General features: G+C 35.9%; 1 protein-coding gene across 1 annotated transcript in view; it reads right to left on the reverse strand.

The window, feature by feature from the left end:
* The window catches only part of LOC145692871 (replication protein A 70 kDa DNA-binding subunit-like), a 40,504-nt gene that overhangs the window by 7,485 nt on the left and 9,639 nt on the right, over positions 1-23,380 (reverse strand). Inside the window, exons 2-3 of the mRNA XM_081768400.1 lie at positions 16,962-17,012; positions 1,358-1,560 (exon numbers count right to left, since the gene is read on the reverse strand). Coding sequence (XP_081624526.1) covers positions 1,358-1,560; positions 16,962-17,012 — 254 coding nt within the window. The remainder of the gene's footprint in view (positions 1-1,357; positions 1,561-16,961; positions 17,013-23,380) is intronic.

Raw genomic sequence — 23,380 nt, forward strand, 5'->3', positions numbered from 1 at the left:
ATATCGGTCATTTTCGATCATTTTTATATATCTCCCCCTCCCCCAAGTTGCGGGCCTGAATTTACATTTAAATGGCATCCGAAGTGTCACTATTCATTTCAGCAACCCAGAAAACTACGGATTCGACACTAATATCGTTTATTTTCGATCATTTTATATATCTCCTCGCCTTTTCACACCCCTAAGTCGCACCGTCGAAGTGAAATGATGAAATCCATCCCAGGCCCGAACCTTATCTATGCGGCAAATTTGATCGTGATCGGTCTAGTGGTTCAAGACTTAAGTTCTATTTATTTTTATATATCTCCCTTCCTCCCCTACGTTGTACCGTCAAAGTGAAATGATAAAAACCATCCCAGGCCCAAGCCTCACCTATGTTGAAACTTTGGTCGAAATCCATCTGGTGGTTCAAGAATTATTAAGTCATAAACATAGTCACATTTATTTTCACATATATAGATACATCACATCATGATCATATTATTCGAGACTGTGGACGTACATTGCTTCGTCCATCTCACTTGTATTACTACTGTTGTAGAAGCCTTCAAATGTTTGTTTATTTTTGGATGCTTTTGACACTGTATAGTGTATAATCCGTAGTTTGCAACACAAAAAATGTGGTATATTAATGTTTCCATTCAATATGTAGATTTGAAATATGAAATAACGTGAGGTATGTTACCCTGTTGACATTTGCATTATACAAAATATCAGCATTTTTTTATGTATTAATTTAAAAGTTACAAGGTCGTATCCAGATAAGTGGTCCACCCTGTATATATCTGCTTGTTCTATGCTTTCTCACAAAATGACTTAAACTCCTATGACTAAAATTCTCTCCTCAAACGAGACTTAAACTCCTAAAACCTGTGACTAAACTTCTCTCATAAAATGACACTTGAGCTCCTAAAACGCATGACTAACTGATGTTTAACTTATGCGTAAACTGGTAACGATAATTCTGAAATACAAAATCTAATTTCTACATCTTACTAACACTTTATTCTTTTGCTAAAATATTGTAAATCTACAAACCATTTGTTGGAAGTGGAGTATCCTAGTGCCTATTATTTGCTCTTTCTCTTTTTTCGGAAGGGGTCGATTTTCTTTGATTCTCAAAATATTTCTCACCTTATTTCTTAAGAATACAGTAACTAAATGCTGTTTCGGATTAAAATTGGAGAACAGAACAGAATGATACTTAAAGTCAAACTTTGAAAAAAAAATCCAAAATTTTCCAGCCAAAAAAATGTTTCTCTTTCTTTGCATCTCTAGACCTTTTTTTAAAGTTCTTTGTTGAATGAATGACAATCACCTAAAACAAACGATTTTTGATTCATCGAACAATACTTACTTTGCTCCTTTTCTGGCACTGACCACACTACTGGTTGCATGTCTAGTAAGCTTAATCACTGTATAGTTTTTTAGTTCCCCTGACTTCACTTTATTATTCAGCTTCGTTGCCAACACAGCATAGCCGTCCACGTGCCGTCCATCTGATAGTAATAGTCTGTATCGCGAGGGTGAGCCTCTGCCTGCTGAGATTTTCTTACTGCCCTACAAAGGTAATATCAATATTCATACCATGTCATATAAAAGGACAACCAAAATGGTAAATATGAAACATTAAGATAGCCAGAATACTTACGCGGTAATTAACAACAATTGTCGCAATTATATTTGAAGGGTAAGGGGAAAAAACAAGGAATGTCCGTGTACGTGCTTCTTCGAGTGCTTTGTCCTATCCGTTGGTGACTCTTGGTACTATTTGACTGCATATGCCATGCATGCGTAGATGCAGATATATCCATGTAAAAAGGAGCAAAAAATTTGACTAACCCTATTCTTTGTAAGCTGCTTTTAATATTAAAACGCCGTTTTCTCGAAAATGCAATTTTGTGACATTCCTTCTTTTTTTCCCATTTTTTCTGGATTTGACAGAAACATACAATCAAACTCAAGACTAATAAAAAGTCCACGCAAATACTATAATACATATGGAAAATTGGTCGCCATATTTATTTTTCTGTCTCTGACGGGAATGTACTGAATAGTTTTATTGTTCCAGTAGGCTATGTCCTCTTTCTGTGTTTCACATTACCCAAATTGTTTCAAATTAATGGAATGAAAAATATTTTACTACAGTTAAGTTTACAGTTTCAAACATGGCTTGTAACGGTGTCAGAACCGTTACATGGTTTCGAAGCACCTCTGTATATACCGGTACAGTCCGCGGCAGAAAATTTGTTACAAAAATTCTAAGTCCAAATGAATAACAAACTCTTGCCCAGTTTTCTTATGCATTCCCGCAATACATGTATCAATCGATTAGTTGCTTCTAGTATTTATTCCAACTCCTCCCCGTCCTCCACCTCTCCTTGTCTAAAGCAGGTGTGTGACGTAGTACACTCTTTCCATTCAGCTGAAAAAGAAACAGGAATCAAGTTTACAACGTTATAGCTTTAAAACAGTCTTTTCCATTCGTTTGTTCTGAAATATTTTTAAGAGCCTAAATTAAAGGAAAGTCACACAATCTTCCCAGAGCTTCATAAATATCTTTAGTTTCATTCTTTTCTTTCTTTAAAGAGTGCAAGCTAGTAAGATGCTCCCTAAGAAATCTATGGAAATTGCCAAGAGCTTTAAAATATCTACGGACAGAAACGAGTTTTATTCAATGATTCATTTAATTTCTTTTCAGTAAGTGCAAGCAAATGTTTCAGGGGCGTCATTTGGGCAGGACAGGAGGGTGTAATTCTCCCTCTCTTGAGCTTCATAAATACGTATTTTTTGATCAAATGTATAGTAATACACTAATAAAAAGTGAAAATCTTATGTCGCCGGAGAATCTCTTATCTCGATCGCTGAAATAAATTTCTGTCTACGGCCCTGCAAAACAGTGACGATTTTAGGGAGTGATCAGTTAGTAATGCCTCCCTGGAGCAACGACACTTCCCCAGAAGTCATATCTCCGATAATTCAGAATGTGATTTGTGCATTATCACTTTTCACTCTCAGTGTCTTGAAACGCACCAAAAAGGAACTGTTCTGAAGTATTTACTGGTTCTCCCTATGACCCCATTTCAATATGGCCAACCTTGGACATATACACATCTGAAATATCACCTTTTATGTCAGTGATCCCGAAAACTATCCATTCGACACAAATATAGGATATTTTCGATTCTTTATTCCTGTCACCCTCCCATTGTCAACTCGAAGCCAACCAAGGCTTATTTTGGACTTACGCAGCATCCACAGTGTCACTTTTCATCTTTGCACATGAATTCGACACTAATTTCGTTCGTATTTGACTACTTTTACATGTCACCTTCACCTCTTGGTAGGGATTTTTTCAGTATCTCGCCCCCACAACTGTGGAGAAATTTTACGTCCCACGTTATGCCGACTACGCTAATGGAGACAGTGATGGTGAGAAACGAATGAAATCGTTTAATGAAGAAAGTGGGAGGAAACTGGAGAAACCCAAGAAAACTCATGCACACGGTGTTTGTCCATAATAAAGTTCATTCAGCGCGATCTGGGATCTAACCAACAACTCCATGCACCATAGGTAAAGTTATAAAAGAATAGGCGTCTAAACAAATACGGAACACTACTATCAATGAGAGTTGTATAAGATTAGATTTTTATTTATTTCATTCTAAGTTGAAATTTCAATCAATCTTGATCTTCATTACTGTTCGAAATACGGACCAACCAGTATTCCCTACTAGGGTAAATATTAATTGATCGCCAACAGAAATCCAAAATCCTCTGTATAACCCCACGTTCCATATACACAATTAAGAGTCCAGCGTAACCTACCAGTTAATAACTTTTCTTCTTATTATTGTTATTTTTAACACCTCAAAAATATAGGCTCATAATTGAACCACTGATTGGAAAAAGGGAATAAGTACATAAAAATATTTTTTCCACTTTTAAGCTTTTCTCACCAATTGCAGTGCTACAATACAAGATCATTCTTCTTGTCTTAGAGTTTGTCAGTTCTTTTGCTACAATTAATCAGTTATACACTTGTTGAAACAAATACACAGTCTATACCTCCTTCACAACTTCCTTTTCATCTAAGGCTAAGTAGTTACATTTTAAACATTGAGGAAAAAGTGTGAAATTAATTAAAACCCTTCAAAGTGGAGTTACGAATCTTCAATGGACCCCATTTTGCTGTTGGCCTCGCTCAACGCACTCCTGTCACTGTTCAGGGTGCACGATGGGTTCAGTCTCCCTTTTAGGAATACTTTCTAAGACAGTACTAGTTTTTTTTTTTTTTTTTTTTTTTTTTTTTTTTTTTTTTTACAGCTGTTTCAATTGAGTTGTATTTGCTAGAACTGTCGGTTAAAGGAAACAAAAGATCCTATACTCAAACACAAATCATCTCTCTAGAAGCTCTAATGGAAAACGAAACGAATCGAATCGTCGTAAACATGTTACGTTCTTGAAGAGGAAAACAGCAAAACATTGATTGCACAAACGTATAATGGTATCATTTGCTTGCAAATTTAAAACTTATAGAAGTTGATGGCTTGTTAGGTGAGGGGTTAGTGAACAGGATTTTTGTACTGGTGGTTCGAATCTCGTCCGTTCTTCTTACTTTTTTTTCTTTAAGCTACACTGAGTTTGTTCATTCCAATTCTTTAAGCTTGAATTAAATATAATACCAGATAGTGAATTAAAAGTAGCTAACATTATTTTCAAATACGAGACGTTATTACATGCTTGTCACTAGCTCACAATACTCAACTTTGATATAAACTCTTGCAGCCTTCATTTAACTCATTTCTTGACGTGTTTTGTTACAAAACTCATGAATCGTGGCGAACAAAATTGCTTTACCAGATAATGGTGACTGCTTTGAAACCAAATGACAAGTATGAGAATTAAACGTATCATATCTGTAGTTTGGTGTGGAGAAGAAACCAAATAGCGAACGAAAGGTTTAAGAACAACCACATTATTAATATAAACTATGCCAAAGATTATTGACTTACATGATTAAAAAAATGGAAAGAAATTTTGAAAGAACGAAAAATACTAACTTAGAATTTTGTAACTGGAGGCAAGGAAATCTACTTTAAACATACTAAAACATACCATTTAGCGCATATAGAGCGTGGATCTGTGCTCAAGGCGCTAGCTAATAATCTGGAGGTTCTCAAGTCGGAACCATGTGTGAATATTTTGTTTAAATTTAGAAGTTTTGGTGATCATTAGTCGGCGATGACACACGTTTATTTGTCTTAAGGTATTTGAATATTTTGATCTTTCAATATTTGAAATCTTCAATAATAATAATAATAATAATAATAATAATAATAATAATAATAATAATAATAATAATAATAATAATAATAATAATAGCAAAGTAATTCAATAACACGTTAATATCTTTAATTATTTCTCGATAACTACTCGAACTTAAGACGTCCTCGAATCTAAGTCGCATCCCGATTTCGCTGGGCTAAATTAAAGAAAAATAGTAATATGTTATGGTTTTACTATTACTAAAGCACTCTTTGATATTGGTCATTTTCGATGATCTTATGTATCCCTCTCCATGTTGGGGGCACGGTATGACAAAAGTTATCCCAGGCCCGAATGTCATGTACGTTGAAAATTTGATCGAAATCTGTTGGATGGTTCAAGAGTTGTTCTATTTAATTTTTATATATTAATCTCCCCTTCTCTTATCCTCTCCTATGTTCTACCGTCAAAGTGAAAATATTAAAACACAAGTTTCTAGGCCCGAACGTCGTCTATGTTGAAAATTAGATCGAGATCGGTCAGCTGGTTCAAGAGTTGTTAAGTTTTATTCATTTTTATAGATATCTCCCCTCCCCTCCTCCTATCCTACGTTCTACCATCAAAGGGATATGATAAAAACCACGCCAGGTCCGAACCTCATCTACGTTGATAATTTGAATAAGATCAGTTCGGTGGTTTAAGCGTGATGAAGTCACCAAGACAGCATTTTTATTTTTTTACATAGTCCCCCCTTCCCCTCTCCTACATTGTGCCGTCAAGGCAAAAAATGAAAACATCCCAGGTCCGAACCTTATCTATATTGAATGTTTGATTGATTGGGATCAGTCGGATTGTTCAAGAGTTATTAAGTTTTATTCATTTTCATATATTTACCCTCCCCTCCTCTTCCGCAAGTTCTAGTATCAAAATGAAATAACAAAAAGCTTCCCAGGTTCGAATTTCATCTATGTTCAAAATGTGATTGAGAACGATCGGGTAGTTCAAGAGTTATTCACCACCGAACATTGTCACTTTTATTTCTATATTTATAGCTGTTATGTATCTTCCCCCTCCTCTCCATCCTCTACGTTATTCCGTCAAAGTGAAATGGTAAAATCCATCCCTCGCGTTAATCGAGACGGGGACATGTAGCTTCATTGCTGATGTCCCCATTAATCCCCCTACTCATACCCTTTAGTGTGTTTAAGTTTTTTTTTTTTTTTTTTTTTTTTTTTTTTTTTTTTTTTTTTGTCTTCAGTTGCAAATTTCTAAGTTATTTCTCTTTGTTTCAAAATTCTCGCATGTCTTGTATGATAATACAAGTTAATAATCTTTGACTTGTTTTATATTAATAATCCGAGTTGTTCTTAAACCTTTGGTTTCCAATTTTGTTTTGTCTCTACACCAAACTACAGATATGACAAATTTAATTCTCATACTTTACATTTGATTTCAAAGCGGTCGCCATGAACTGCTTAAAAGCAATTTTTCCGTCACGAAACACCCAGCAGAGGGCGTACGATATCGTCTACAGCAATGAGAGGAAACTCCGCCTTGTTACGTGACGTCACATGAAGCACGCTCCGTTCAAACACCTAAGCAAAGCTATCATTTTGCTTCTGGTGTGAAAATGGCTCACTACGAAGCGTCTGTTAAAAGCAGCGTGATTGCTTTAATTGAGCATGCGGGCATGAACTATAGCGAGGCAGGCGCGAGATATGGCGTTAAACGTGCTACAGCACGGAGGTGGTGGAGGAGATATGAGGAAACAGGAGATGTAAGACGTAAAAGATGAAGTGGGCGACAAAGAGTTTCCTCTGCCGAAGAAGACCAGAGTTTAATTGCCCAATGCCGTGAGCACCCTTTCATGTCTGCCCGACAGTTACGAGAGGAAACCAATTTCCCAGGGGATGTTACGACTGTCCGTCGTAGACTCAAATCCTTTGGTTTGAGATCATACAGGGCAGCTGTTAAGGCGCGACTAACAGAAGACAACATGGTTGACCGTCTGGCGTTTGCACAGTTAAATATTGCACGTGTGTGGGACGAGGTCGTTTTCACAGACGAAAAAATATTTTCCAGTGCACACTTCGGGCCGAAGCGTGTTTACTGCCCCCTGGAAAAAGGTTTGCCTCTGAATACGTTTCCCGTTCTGGTCGAATGGGGGCATGTAACTGTCCACTGTTGGGCATGGATATGCAAGGCTGCAAATTTCGGAGGAATCTACAGGATTCCTGGTCGCCTAAACGCCCACAAGTATGTGGAACATCTGGATGAAACGCTTCCGGAAATAAAAGCTCATGTAGGTGACGGCATATTATATTTGCAACAGGACAATAGCTCGATACATAATTCAAATGTGGTTCAGACATGGTTGCAGAGGCAACCTGATGTCGAAATAGTTGACTGGGTTCCTCATGGAGCAGATCTGAACCCTATTGAAAATATGTGTGCCTCTGTTGCAAGAACATTGCGGGAAACCTGTTCGAACAATCCTCCACGAACATCTAATGATCTTTGGGAGCGTGTTGAAGATGCGTGGTCAATCTGTTGCACCAAACGCTATATCTCTCGCCTGGTGGATTCAATGCCACGGCGTATGGCAGCTGTAATCGAGTCCCAAGGGGACTATACACACTATTAATAAATTATACACACCATCAGTCCTTTCGAGGGCTACCTAATTCGACCCACTTATTAACAAAATGTTATGAAATACATTACGCGACACCAGTGAATGTAAGTGTCTCAGTATGTTCTGCATTAATAAAGAGGCTAACGTGCGAGACTTGGTGGCCGAGTGGTATTATGCTTGCTATGTAAACCAAAACCGCCTGTAACAGTGGTTCGAATCTAGTGAAGAAGACCCCTACTTTTTATCATCAGGGATATTTGCAATACGCCTTCTGCTATGTCCGCCTTCGTACGGTCTATTATATGACACATAATGTGGACCGCCATAAGTTTTTACTTAGTAAACAATTTATAAATATATGAACAAATACCTAGGTATATTAGAGTAACAATGGAATATAGTACTTTCGTCCGACTGACGTCGCTCTGCAAATGTTCATTGTATGAATTAAATAAAGACTGAAAAAATTGATATAAAAATTGATATGTAATAAGTTAAAGACAAAATATGTAATTATAATCTCATATTTGAAACTAATTTCGACTACAATTAATTCTCTACCTGCTTTCATAAATAATCCAAACCAAACTTCGAGGTTTGGAATGCACAAACTAAGTGTAGCTAAGAGAAAAAAGTAACAAGAAGAGCAGAGATTCGAACCCACGACCACCAGCGTAAGAATTCCTTTTACTAACCCTTCATCTATCAAACCATGACGTGAACATGACTTTTGTAAGTTACAAATTTGTATCCAAGAAACACCATTAAGCGTATGTGCAACTACTGCTTTGCTGTTTTTCTCTTCAAAAGCGTAACATGTTTAGGACGATTCGTTTCGTTTTCCATTAGAGTTTCAAAAGAGATTATTTGTGTTTGAGTGTAGGATCTTTAGTATCCTTTGACCGACACTTCTAGCAAATACAACTTAATTCACACAGCAGTAAAAAAAAAAAAAAAAAAAAAACAACTCGTACTGCCTTAGAAAGTATTCCTAAAAGCAGAAGCTGCATCATGCATCCTGAACAGTGACGTAACTAACGGCAGTGCGTTGAGGGAGCCCAGAGTAAAACGGGGCCCATTGAAAATTCGTAATTCCACTATTTTTCCTCGATGTCTAAAATGAGACTACTTTAGCCTTACATGAAAAAGAAGCTGTGGAGGCGACTGCGAAGTCTACTGAAAAGATTTATCACGTCCTTGCAGCAACAACTTTAAGTTTTCGAACAGTAATGAAGAACAAGATTGATTGAAATTTTAACTTAGAATGAAATAAATAAAAATCTAATCTTATATAACTCTCATTGATAGTAGTGTTCCGTATTTGTTTAGACGCCTATTCTTTTATAACTTTACCTATGGTGCATGGGGTCCTTGGTTCGATCCCAGCTCACGCCGAATGAACTTTATTATGGACAAACACCGTGTGCATGAGTGGACAAACACCGTGTGGCTTCTCCCGTTTCCTCCCACTTTTTTCATTAAACAATTTCATTTATTTCTCACCATTACTCTCTCCATTAGCATAGTCGGCATAATCGTGGGACGTAAAAATTAGATATTTCGTTTCATTTTTCTTTTATAACTGTATATCACTTTTTCTGTGACGAGAGAAACATCTAAGCGAGTATTCAGTAAATTAAACCACTAAAACATATATTCATTGCACAATAGTGCAGATGAAGTTTAGCACTTTGGCAATCTTCAGCATGGAGAGAAAAAAACGCCAATACATTGATATTGAAACAGTAGTTAACGAATTCCTCTGCGAAAAAGATCACCCGTACTGTTGTTTCAGATGATAATTTATAATTATACTTAGTTGGTTGAAATTTCTCCATAGTTGTGGGAGCGAGATACTGAAAAAATCCCTACCAAGAGGTGAAGGTGACATGTAAAAATAGTCAAATACGAACGAAATTAGTGTCGAATTCATATGCAAAGATCAAAAGTGATACTGTGGATGCTGCGTAAGTCCAAAATAAGCCTTGGTTGGCTTCGAGTTGACAATGGGAGGGTGACAGGAATAAAGAATCGAAAATATCCTATATTTGTGTCGAATGGATAGTTTTCGGGATCACTGACATAAAAGGTGATATTTCAGATGTGTATATGTCCAAGGTTGGCCATATTGAAATGTTGCCATAGGGAGAACCAGTAAATACTTCAGAACAGTTCCTTTTTGGTGCGTTTCAAGACACTGAGAGTGAAAAGTGATAATGCACAAATCACATTCTGAATTATCGGAGATATGACTTCTGGGAAAGTGTCGTTGCTCCAGGGAGGCATTACTAACTGATCACTCCCTAAAATCGTCACTGTTTTGCAGGGCCGTAGACAGAAATTTATTTCAGCGATCGAAAGCTTGACAGGAATTTATTTCAGCGATTGAGGGCATATTTTACTAAAATGTCTATCATCCAGGGGCGGATCCAGGATGATTGTTTGGGAGGGGCGGTCGTTCGAAGTCAAATCAAGGTAAGAGCGGATTGCAAAAAAGAAAAGAAAAAAGAAAGAAAGAAAGAAAAGAAAAGAAAAGAAAGAAAAGAAAAAAATAGAAAATGAGAAAGAGCTCTTCTGTAGAATTAACTTTCTTAAGAAAGTAAGGCCTCTCTACTTTAGGTTTTAATTTACATTTATAATACAAAGATGAAAAATACTTAGGATATTTTTTATTTTTAAAATAAAAAGTATAAAAGGTTCCCTATTCTGGGGGATGCGATCACCCCAAACACACTCCCCTGGATCCGCCCCTGCTATCACCATCTATAAAATTAGATATATATACAAAACAAGTAGTGAATTCGTGGGGGCAAAAGCTGTGGATTGCCAAGGCCTGCATCCTGTGTATGTCCCTGCTGCTCTGAATGTCAAAAGCTCCTCTTCAAAGGTAAGACATGAAATATAAATAATAAACGTGTAACATAGAATACAATATAAATAGAAAATATGTTATAATTAAGAAATAGAAAATAATTATAAAATAAAGTTGAAGGACAATTTAAAAAAAATCAGTAATACTTGAAAGGAAAATATACTTTTAAAACAATTTTGCATTTATGCAGGGCTATAAACAAGTGAGGAGTGCCATGTAAATTTAGTAACAAATATAATATTGGAAAATTATTTCGAATTAAACTAGCTGTGACTACATTACTTCAAACTTGAACTTGTGGAATATACAGTATGAGCGTAGCTCAAATAAAATAATCAATAAGAATGGTCTTGATTGGAAGCTCGGACCATCCACGTAGGAGTAACTTACATTAACCATTCACCTAACAGACAATGACGCACAGGGCTTGGCACTACTTTATCACATGGTTCTATCAAATGTAAGAGATTCTCCGGCAACATAAGTTTTTCACTTTTTATTAGTGTATTACTATACATCTGATCAAAAAATACGTATTTATGAAGCTCAAGAGAGGGGGAATTACACCCTCCTGTCGTGCCCAAATGACGCCCCTGAAACATTTGCTTGCACTTACTGAAAAGAAATTAAATGAATCATTGAATAAAACTCGTTTCTGTCCGTAGATATTTTAGAGCTCTTGGCAATTTCCATAGATTTCTTAGGGAGCATCTTACTAGCTTGCACTCTTTAAAGAAAGAAAAGAATGAAACTAAAGATATTTATGAAGCTCTGGGAAGATTGTGTGACTTTCCTTTAATTTAGGCTCTCAAAAATATTTCAGAACAAACGAATGGAAAAGACTGTTTTAAAGCTATAACGTTGTAAACTTGATTCCTGTTTCTTTTTCAGCTGAATGGAAAGAGTGTACTACGTCACACACACTGCTTTAGACAAGGAGAGGTGGAGGACGGGGAGGAGTTGGAATAAATACTAGAAGCAACTAATCGATTGATACATGTATTGCTGGAATGCATAAGAAAACTGGGCAAGAGTTTGTTATTCATTTGGACTTAGAATTTTTGTAACAAATTTTATGCCGCGGACTGTACTTCAAAATTAAAATAAATATTTCCAAAAGAAAAAGTCTTAAAAGATTTAATAATTTACTTATGAAATGTTCGTGAATTATCTTACGGTCATTATTATTTCTTGTTTTGTTATGATTTTTTGGTAATTATTAGTTATTTCTTCAAAATTTTCGATACAAATGCACTTGAAGTAATTTTAACACATTCCTGTATGCCTAATACAGTTCAAATTTACATCATATCATGTGATTTTGCTCCTCTGCCCTCTAGTAGTGAAGTTTTCTGTGTTATCAGAACCGCTTGGCCGGCAAATCCTATCTTTTAACTTAGTTCGTTTAACTAATCCTATCGTTTAACAAAATTACTATTCTATCTACAAAAAGAAACTGTCAAAAGATAGTGATTGCCTGTTAAAGCGTGTGCAAGTTCAAAGACAAAACAACAGAAAGGAATTTTACGTTTGCCATATTTCTTGGCCCAAGTCGGAAAGAAAAGTGAATTTATTCTGAGTTGTTTTAAAGCTAATTCAGTTAACTTGTCTGGATACATTATTTGCTTCATTTTGTTCTTCGAAAGCGGAATTCTGGCGTGAAAAGAAAACTAGATTTGTCTTCCGAATTAGTCATACCTATTTATGAAACGCGATAAGCGAACGCCATATTCTATATTAATTCAGGTAGGGAGGTTACTTTGAAAGTCTCAGATGTTACTGAATTTAATACATGTTAAAATTCAGAACAAAGAAAGAAACTTTTTTTTTTCTTTCTTAAATGTTTGTTTTGTCCAAAAATAAAATCTTAGTCCGAGATAGAGGACGCCAAACATGCCGCCTCGGCTCCATTTCTCACGTGCGAATATCGACAAAATATTAAAATGCTCTACCTCTGGAACAGTTCAAGAAATGTTCTCTCTTTTTGTTTTATTTGAAAGATAATTTACTTATTCAAATTATATCCTTCGTTTGAAAACATGTGTCCAAGTTCTCGCGCTGTAGCCTTCTGATCTATTTTTAAATCGATTTTTTTTAAAAAAAAAAATGAAAATCCCTTTTTTTCTGTTGATTAGTACCATACAGTACTACATTTCTCGAAAAGAAATTCCATTTTTGAGGTAACCAGGTTTTTATGAACAATACCGTACTTATGTTTTAACATCGGTGGCTAATGTGTTCATTTTATCTTTAATATTACAGAAAAACCAATTCCAAAAATTCTCAGAATTATACAGAAGCTGCTTCTCTAAAGCAAAAAGGGGAATATGCTACTTTGGTTCTGGAATTTTTCGTAATGGTTTTGTTTAAAAAAAAAAAAAAAAAAATCCATCCTCTGACTAATGTGCTCAATGTGATGGAATAAAAACGAAAAATTTAACAAAACTGGAACTAGTGAAATGTATTTATTACTTTCTACGTTCTTTACATAAAACTTTCTAAATCATGAAAGATCTGAAACAATGTGGAACCAACCAGATTATTCCAGAATGTTACAAACCTTCTAGAACAATCTGGACCATACCAGATTCCAGAATGTGACAGAAACTTCTAGAACAATCTAGAACCATTCATATAATTCCACAATGGAACAGAATTTTCTAGAACAATCTGGAACCATCCAGATCACCCCACAAATGTAGCAGAACCATTCATATAATTCTGTGTTTGCGTGTGTGTTCATTTTCGTATTGCACCTCACAAACACCACTTCAGATGCTCTCAATATTTAGCAACTGTAGTAAGGTCAAACTTGTACTTAATCAACGGCAAGGGTTAACTTAACTGCCATGTGAAGGCAGAGGCAGCAGCATTGGTGGTTCGTGCAGTGTTGCCAGCCTCATTACTTTAACACACCTCGTATATTCCATGGTAGTTTGCTCCACCATAATCTAGTTGTGTTTTATTGCAACCCCATCTAAATATTCTACGTGCAAATCACCTCGTAATCCACAAGCTGAATAGATCTGCGGTTGAATTAGAATGGACTCTCAGTAGTTGGATCGAGGCTCATCTATGCTACAAGCTGGATGGTAGAGAACAGTGATTATTTAACATAATCACCATAATAATAAATACATTTACTTCATGACAATCGACGACTTTGCAAGTATTGCTGGTAACTAAGAAACATAGTAAAAATTCTATCTTTAAATAAAAAAAAAAAAAAAAAAAAAAAAAAAAAAGCAAACGGTTTCTATGACAGGTTTCGCATAAGTTGACACAGTGATTATAGAGCTTCAATTTGCTATGGCATCCGATTCCTTCATATAGTTCAGATTTAAAATGAAATCTTTAATTTTACGTTCCATGGCTATACATTTTAGCCGGAACTGGATCGTTAATAAAAGTAAACAATTACAAAAAAATTGGTGGAACGAGATTTGGTGCCGTGAAGGTTTTTTATTCTTTCCTCTGCAAGCACCTGACGAATTATGATAGCTGTTAACACTCATGTATATTGCTCAGATACCTCAAAATAGAAATTTACAGCACCTTGGCTATCGTGGGCAAGAGGGCACTTTAAGAATGAAAGGTTTTCAAGAATGAATTTTAAATCTACGCCTACACACAACAGTACAGTCTCTGAACAGAAATACAGTCGACGGTGGCTCCGAGGTAGAACGTTCACCTCTAGTGCATGGGGTCCTGGGTTTGATCCCAGATCGCGCCAAGTGACCTTTGTGGTGGACAAACTCCGTGTGTGTGGTTTTTCTCGGGGTTCTCTCGTTTCCTCTTACTTTCTTCATTAACTAACTAACTAACTCTATGGCCTATGGAACCCGGAGGTTCAGTGCCGCGTTCACAAAAGCTCTCCACTGACTTCTATCCTTAGCTAATTGGATCCAGTTTCTACTTTGTATTCCTATCTCTGCGAGATCCATCTTAATATTATCCTCCCATCTGCGCCTAGGTCTTCCTAATGGTCGTTTTCCTATGAGTCTACCAGTCAAGACTTTGAAAACGTTTCTACTTTCTTCCATTCTAGCTACATGACCTGCCCACCTAAGCCTCCTAGACTTGACGACCCTAACAATGTTGGGTAAACCGTATAAACTACGTAGTTCCTCGTTATGAAGCTTCCGCCATTCCCCATTCTCGTTCCTCTTGGGTCCGAATATTCTTCTCAGGATCCTGTTCTCAAATACTTTCAGTCTATGTTCTTCCCTCAGAGTAAGCGACCATGTTTCGCAACCATACAGAACAACAGGCATGATTATCGTTTTATATATTTTAAGCTTCAAATTCCTCGACAGAATTCGCGACGACAAGAGATTTTGAACCGAATAGTAACACGAATTCCCTGCTTTTAGTCGACATTTAATTTCTTCGTGAATATGATTTTCGTCTGTTAATATTGATCCTAAATATTTGAAAGTATCCACTTTATCAAGAGTATTATTTAATATTTTAACGCCTTCACAATTTGCCGTATTACGGTCCCGACGCACTTCCATGTATTTAGTTTTCTCTGCATTTACTTCTAAACCCATGTCCCTGCAAGCGTTTAATAAGATCTCTGCATTTATTTCTACTGTTCTCCTATCATCCCCTATTAAATTTACATCATCAGCATATGCCATAACCTGGTGAATGCCGTTCAACTCTAGGTCCTGGTTGCTATCTTTGATTTTCCTTATGGCGTATTCCAGAACAAAGTTAAATAATAATGGCGACAACGCATCTCCTTGTTTCAGGCCATTTTCGACGTGGAAGCTCGTGGACAAAAATTTTCCTACCCGGACTTTACTTTGCGATTCACTTAAACATATCTTAATTAATCTAATTAGCTTTCTCGGTATTCCAAGCTCTGTAAGAACGTTGTATAATGTTTCTCTCCTAACCGAGTCGTAAGCCTTTCTAAAATCAATAAATAGTTGATGTACCGGGGTATTGTATTCCCACTTCTTTTCGAGTATTTGGCGAATGGTAAATATTTGGTCGATAGTTGATCGATTTCGTCTAAATCCGCACTGGTCTCCAATAATTTTATCTGCGTATGGGGTCAATCTTGCTAACAGAATATTTGAAAGGATTTTATAGGATGTTGACAGAAGAGAAATGCCTCGATAATTATTACAGTCAGTTTTGTCGCCTTTCTTGTGAATTGGAACAATGATTGACTCTTTCCACTCTTGTGGTAATTCTTCCTTGTTCCAGATAAGGAGAATGAGTTTGTGTATCTTGTTCCACAATTTTTCGCCTCCAGCTAAAATTAACTCAGCCGGAATTTCATCTACACCCGGAGATTTGTGTTTCTTTAATTTCTTTATAGCGGCTTTCACTTCTATTCGATTGGGTTCTGGAATATACGGTTCTGCGGTGTGTATCTCCTTTTCTCCACGCACATTAGTTTTTGGCTGCGTGTTCAGCAAATCGTCAAAGAAATCTTTCCATCTATTTAAGAGGCTATCCGTATCAGTGAGAACTGTTCCGTCAGATTTCTTTAATATATAAGCACGAGGTTGATAGCCTTTCTTAAATTCGCTGATCCCCTTATACATGTCCCGAATATTTTTAATTTTACTATTATCTTCAAGTTCCTTAATTTTCGCTTTCAAAAAATCCCGTTTCATTGTTCTAAAAGTTTTGGAAGTTTCCCGCCTGATATCTGCGAAATTTTGTGTAGTTATTTCATTCGGATTTTGTAGCCATCGTAATTTTGCCTGTTTTCTCTTCTCTACTAGTTTAATGCATTCTTGGTCGAACCATGGTTTGTTCCTACGTATTTCCGCGTGTCCCAATTTTTCTATTGCTGAACTTTTAATGCTATCTCTAATTTCAATCCAAGTATCCTCAACACTAGTGCACTCCGAGTCTTCTAAAACCGAGAATCTATTCGAAACTTCAATCTGGTATTCCTCTCTTACCTGGCTCTCTTCTAATTTATTTAAATTAAATCTCTCCGTTTTCGGACATTGAGTATTACATTTATTCAACGATAATCTCTCCCGTATTATCGCTGCTACCACATTCCATCATTTAATTCATTTCTCATCACCGTCTCCTTTAGCCTACCCGGCATTACCGTGGGCTGTTAAACTTATTAAAGATTTCATTTTTTTAATTTTCAGAAATACAGTTGTGTTTACTAGATTCTTAGCAGGAAAAAAAAAAGATACTTACAAGAATCTGCAAAATAATAGGATCCGTATACCGTAGTCCAGTCTTTATTGTCTGAAAGAGAATAAAACTAATTTATCAAAGATCATATGAGTGTACATATAATATAAATAATGTACAGAATACTAGGCGACATATCCTACACATTCCATGGATTTTTTGAAATTCTATCACGAAAAGCAATATGATTCATCATGCTGCCTCTAGTGATGAGAATAAATAATTTTACCATTAAAACCACTACAGTGGCTTACTCAGATAAATATTTAAAAAAAAGTTTCCCCGAACATGAAAAAGCCCTTTTGGTTTAGAGTACTGTAGATCAAGTGCTAGGAATCGACAAGTTTTATTCATTTATCTACAAGGTGTTTGTAAACATCTCCAACAGCGTTTGGAAGATGATTTCCTGATACCACAGTAAGCCAAAAAGTAATCAACCTGGGTACGGAAATATTCCATTTTGGGAGTTATTACAGGAAGAAAATTTGTTGGGAAAATGCATAATTCCAGAACATGTTGGTTTGAAGCAAATTAAAATGAAATGTTTATTGTTTTTAATCGTAGATTCCATTAATAAACAACTGAATGTCGTTTAGGGACGGCTCAAGGGTGACCCGAAACAAAATGGAAAATTCCTGATGCACTTTGTCAAACAATAAATGAGGAAAATCAAAAACAATCAAGTACAATATCTTAACAAGAAAAATCTTAGTACCGCAGTATCTCGGTCCCCCACGAAAACGCAACAAAATATCCAGTAACATGTCAAAATTAATTTCTCCTAGCAACTTTAATTCACCGTATACTATATGTATGGTAAACACAAGACGAAGGTTGGGTTGGATCTTCGCCACGAATATATAAAACACGATGCGTCTGGGCTATCAAACAATTAATGTATAATACTTAACATATGAAATACAAGCCCAATATTGTCATGCAACAAGAGTACATGCCGCGCCGTAAGAGAATAATAACATAAATATCTAGGCGATCGTTTCATCGTTAGAGAGGTCCAGCTTTATTTTCGAAAAAATGATAAAAATTTCCCTTATTTCTATTATTATAAAGTTAGTTTAGGTTAGGTTTGATTATGTTAGGTTAGGGCTAACTACTTGCACATTTGTATTCATATTCCCTTATGTGCGCTTCCAGTAAGTAGATATAGTCTCGACAGCATTTTGCATTTCTCAGTGCTACAACAAGCAATACGATTCCTTTCTTAAATAATACAGAAATCAATTACAATTCCGTTACTTCAACTCATTTTTCCTGTAAATCTTCTCTTCTTTACGTGCTTCTGAATCCCTTCAGCTAAAAATAGTCCATTTATTTATTATGCTCTTCATTATTTTCAGATATATATTGCTTTTGTTCGGTGGGTTCGAAGGCTTGTTCCATATTACCTATTCGTATTAGTTTAAGTATTTTTATTTTAATTTTTGTTCAGGTTGGTTTGAGCTACTTGCCAACAAGGTGGATTGATTTAAATCAGTCTGATTTAAATCACTTGATTTTTTAAATAAAAATCGTTGATTTAAATCAAATTTCGAAGTAATTTAAAGTGAAGTGGATTGATTTAAATCAGTCTGATTTAAATCACTTGATTTTTTAAATAAAAATCGTTGATTTAAATCAAATTTCGAAGTAATTTAAAGTGAAAATAAGTAAAGTCCTGTGTATGATCTGTTATTTCGATTATGGAAGATGATAATCATAATACAATGAGACTCAAATGTACAGTATGTACAGCATAGTATGAAAACAAGTGTCATGCAGAGGGATTAGGGAAAATCCCGTTTTGAACGGGTAACAGGACAATCCTGGTTTCTTCTCTTCGTAACATAGGGTTTATATTGTAAATCGTTAACTATTCCAACGGGGAAATCACCATCGACATTTAAGACGAAGATTCTTTTGTGTGCGCGTCTATATATTTGTTCTCAGATAATAGGGCGTATTTAGAAGTGTCCTATCCCCTCTAAATTTTTTTTTTTTTTAAAGATTTTATAACTTTAGGCAAAATTTATGTATTTCATGCCGCAAGCTAGTTACAATTTCCTTTAAAAAATGCCCCTGCCAAATATCAGTAACTTTTGTGGGAAAAAAAATGTCACTTTGATAAGCGTTGCTGTACTTTTTCCTTAAGAGTGGACTGGAGCATGATTCAGATTCTACATTCTAGCTTTCTTGTTCTTTTGGAACTGTCAAACAGCGCCTTGTGGCGGAAGGCAGAAGCTCCAGGTATATGGCATATGTCTTGGCTGTTTCTCTCCACCCCTTCTTGAACGCAGCAGGGTGCCCTTACAGGAGGAGTATCTGCTAACCATTCTTTCGGGGGTGAGCCATGACCCTCAAAAGAGAGAGAAGGCCGTGGTGACTGGTGACCAGGAAGCTTCGATGCGGAAAAAAAAAAAACTTACTTGGGCTCGCTTTGGAAAGATGGCATGTATTTTTTTTTTTTTTTCCTGCTTTCGATTTGAACACAGAAGAGAATGCGTATTTGTTTCGTTTTGCCAATTTCATGTTAGAAAATGAAAATAATAATAATTTTGAAATCCAATATCTCATTAATGGATTTCCCAATCAATTTATCTCGTTATCTTCAGGCATATAAAAACACATTACATTACATTTGAAAAGAAATGTCGCATGTCAATTATATGCCTCACTGTCCAATTTGTTGACAGCTCGTGGAAAACAAAAGTAATAAATCGTCAATTTCAAAGAGTTCCGCGTCAGTATTTCATATTTCTTATGTTCAGTACGTCACACCCAAACCAAAGAATAAACCACGTGCATTTATCCTTTTTTTCACTCATGTACAAAGAGTAGCGAGAACTCCTTCGTGGCTAAGAAGTTAGCATACGCGCATTTGGCGTGTGAGACTCGGGTTCGATTTCCGGTGGGAGCTCATGTGGTTCGGATTACACGTTAATCAGTAGGTCCACGTCTCATATAGCCTCGCTGCTAAAGAGGATGTTAAGTTCAAAATCAATTCAAAAGAATGGCGATCCGTTATTATTTCTACATATTTTAAGATTGAATTCATTCTCGTCGCCAATTTTTTTTTCTCGTTCATGTTGGTGCAACTATTTTTCTTTCAACAAATGCTGCTTCTCGTTTGAGATTGAACAGCAATTAAAAGACGTGATTATTTCTTTTCCGAAACCATATATAGTTCTGGAATCCATTTTCGGAAGCCATATATAGTATGTTTGCACATTTATGAAGCTCTTATAACAGAAAATAGTCATTAAATTCATTTTTAATATGAGTTACCTTCATTTTTCTACATCTTTGCACTTCTAGAGGCGTTTTCACCTCCTACCCTTGTACGATTCTCTTCCCCAACAAACTTGACTTATACTTTGAACCATAATAAGGAATGTGTGAAAGTTTAATTCGAATCGGTACTCGTGTGCGGCAGTTATCGTAAGAACAAAAAACACAAATGCTGTGCAAGTCGACTATTTCGCTATACTCTGTGAAAAATAAATACTTAGTATTTTAATACTTTTTTTCTTCACTTGTACTAACGAAATGTAACTAAAACCAGGCTCTATGATTCTCACAACGAGCTACTCTGGATCAAACCAAGGACTTCCAAGCACAAGCCGCGCGAGAAAATAAACAGCGTCTCAGCACTATATTTGGTCATTACCTCGACGTTATATCCACGGATTGAGACCGGAAACTCTCGCCTCCTTTCGACGTGTGTGGTCGCAGGTTTAAACCCTGCTGGAAGTCCAACGCTTCGGATGAATACCCAAGTAATGGTTCGGTTCCACTTCAAACTGTAGGTCTCGTCTCTGTATAGCCTCGGATCAGGAGACCTATAAGCGCAAACGGCCGGGATTCTGATGCTTGCAAATCGTCACGGAAAGCCTGTTCTACTAAGCTGTTGTGTCAGGAAAAAACGTCAAGACCTAACCCAAAATTACACTATACCTAAGTATGTACACTCATGTCCAAAATATTGTCGCATATCTATAAATTTGTTGTTGATTGTTGAAGGAATATAGTTTGATAACGAATTCGCCCGGTATTTCTTATAATGTTAGTATGTATATAATCGGCAAAGACATGTATGTGGCAAATTTCATGTCAAAAAAAACAATAAAACAAAAATAAAACTTTCTTGTCCATTTAGCAACGTTTTGTTTTACTCATTCCAATTATCGTACTTGTAATTCTTTTCCTATGAAATTTACCACAAATATACATTTCCCTTATTCACATAGCATCAGTATTAAAAGTAGCCTCCAAAATCATTATCAAATTTTATTCTTACAAGAAGACAGTTATAGATATGCGACAATCATTTTAGACATGAGTGTACCTAGCTTGAGGGTCCTGAATCTGAATTTTCCATTTTGGATATCTTGTTTTTCATCAATTTCATATACGTTTTTACATTCTTGTTGGAATCCCCCCCCCCCCCAAAAAAAAAAAAATCGGTAGCCATATTGATAAAATATTTCAGAAACATTATCATCACTTTTACAGGCGTCATCTTGAATTACTGAAAATGCTCAAGGTGTACATTTGTATAACAGGGAAATTCCGATTCAGCACCCGCAATTTAGGAAGAAACACTCAAGAAACATTGACACAGCAGCGCAAATCTGTCTTCAACATTCAGGGGGGAGGGTAAGACCGTTCCCATAACCTTTTTTGTTTGTTTGTTTATTTTTTAAGCGATTTTGAGGCTTATTGTGGGGGGACATCAGTTTCATCTCACTTTCCTTTGTGACGATCGGACACAAATCATCACATTTCTCCCCAAAAACCACATTTCAAATCGGATTATTGAGGCGACAGTCCCCCCCAGTTCCAAGATTGGAGGGGACATGCCCCCGGGATTTGCGCCAGTAATCTGACATACTGAATTTTTTTGTTTCGATGAATTTCCTCCAGACTATATATAACAACAAAGGGTTGGTAGAAGTGAAGTAGTATTCGGGCTTCGCAACGCGATGTTACTAAAATAAAGAAACACGTTCAAGTTATTAAAATAACTTTTTGAATATGCTTTGAATTCCTGGATCGCGACCAAGATCGAACCGCTCCAGACTCCGAAATTAAAATCAGCACCTTGTTTCGTAACTCAAATTCGAACCTGTGCATCCTTACTTCAAATCCTGATCCATGTGGCTATCCTAATGTGCACGATTTGTGTAATCACATATTATTTGCAAATCAATAGTAAGAGTAAACTGAAAATCACCCTTTGTTTTCTTCTCTTTATAGATCTGTTCCTCCATGTAAATGGATCACGAAACTAAATCGTAGGACTAAGGCGAATGTCAGACAAAACGAGAAAGCGCGTGATTGACAAAGACAAAGTGACAACTATGCCACTCTGGAGGTCTGGAACGTGCAACAGAGCGACAAATCATTTTAAAGATATGATTTCAGCCTGAAAAACAATATTAAAAAAAAAATAAAAAAAATATATCATTACATATTTCCTTTTATGCCATTACAGATAAAACATTAAAAAAAAAATAAATAAAACCTCACGGATTACTGGGGGTAGTTTGTGTATGTGTTCTTCTCAGTAACAAAATTTGGAGCTTGAAAAATAGCAACCAATCTACAACATCGCTCGCTCACTTTTTGTCTGATATGGACCTAAGAATGAGCTTAAAAGATGTTACAATTTATTTATAATCGTTTTCAAAATCTATATCCTTGTGCTCCTTTTTACAAATTTTCACGTGACAATAAACTTATATATGAATTTGATTTACAGAGTTGGTCCTCCATTATTACAAAGATTTAGATTTCATTAAATAGTTTGAGTTTTTTTTTTCTCGTGCAAGTTCCAATTTAATGAGAGTATACAGTTGTTATCATATTATTTACATGATATGAGTAATAAAAGCAAGATTACGGTGGTCAACTACATTATATCTACCTTCAGAACTTGGAATATTTCAACCACAAAACATTATGTTTTCTTCCATAGAAACCTTATGTAGATAGTGAATTGAGAAAATACATTTAGAACATTTCTGTCTTGAACGGGTTTCGAACCACGTACCTTCTGATTACCGGTAATCAGGAGGTGGGTGGGTCGAATCCCGACCAATTTTGCTATGCATTTTCTCAATTCACAAAAGCTTAGTTGGGAGGATCTACTTCTTTTTCTTTCTTTCCTTTTTCTTTCAGAAGAAAGTTATCTTAGTTTTCATTCACCATCTAAAATAACACAATAAAATATTCACATCTACAGCTTAAAGTCTTTATGACACTGAAATCATCACATAAACTTTACTGAATGAAATGAGCAGCATCGTTAAAAAAAAAAAAAAAAAAAAAAAAAAACAGCAAAGCCAATAAATTTCCTATTATTTGTACACATCACAATATTAACAGAACGAATAATTGGTAATCATACCGCATCTATGAAATGA

Source organism: Thermobia domestica, chromosome 8 (genome assembly GCF_964235325.1).
Source record: "Thermobia domestica chromosome 8, izTheDome1.hap1.1, whole genome shotgun sequence".
Taxonomy (NCBI): domain Eukaryota; kingdom Metazoa; phylum Arthropoda; class Insecta; order Zygentoma; family Lepismatidae; genus Thermobia; species Thermobia domestica.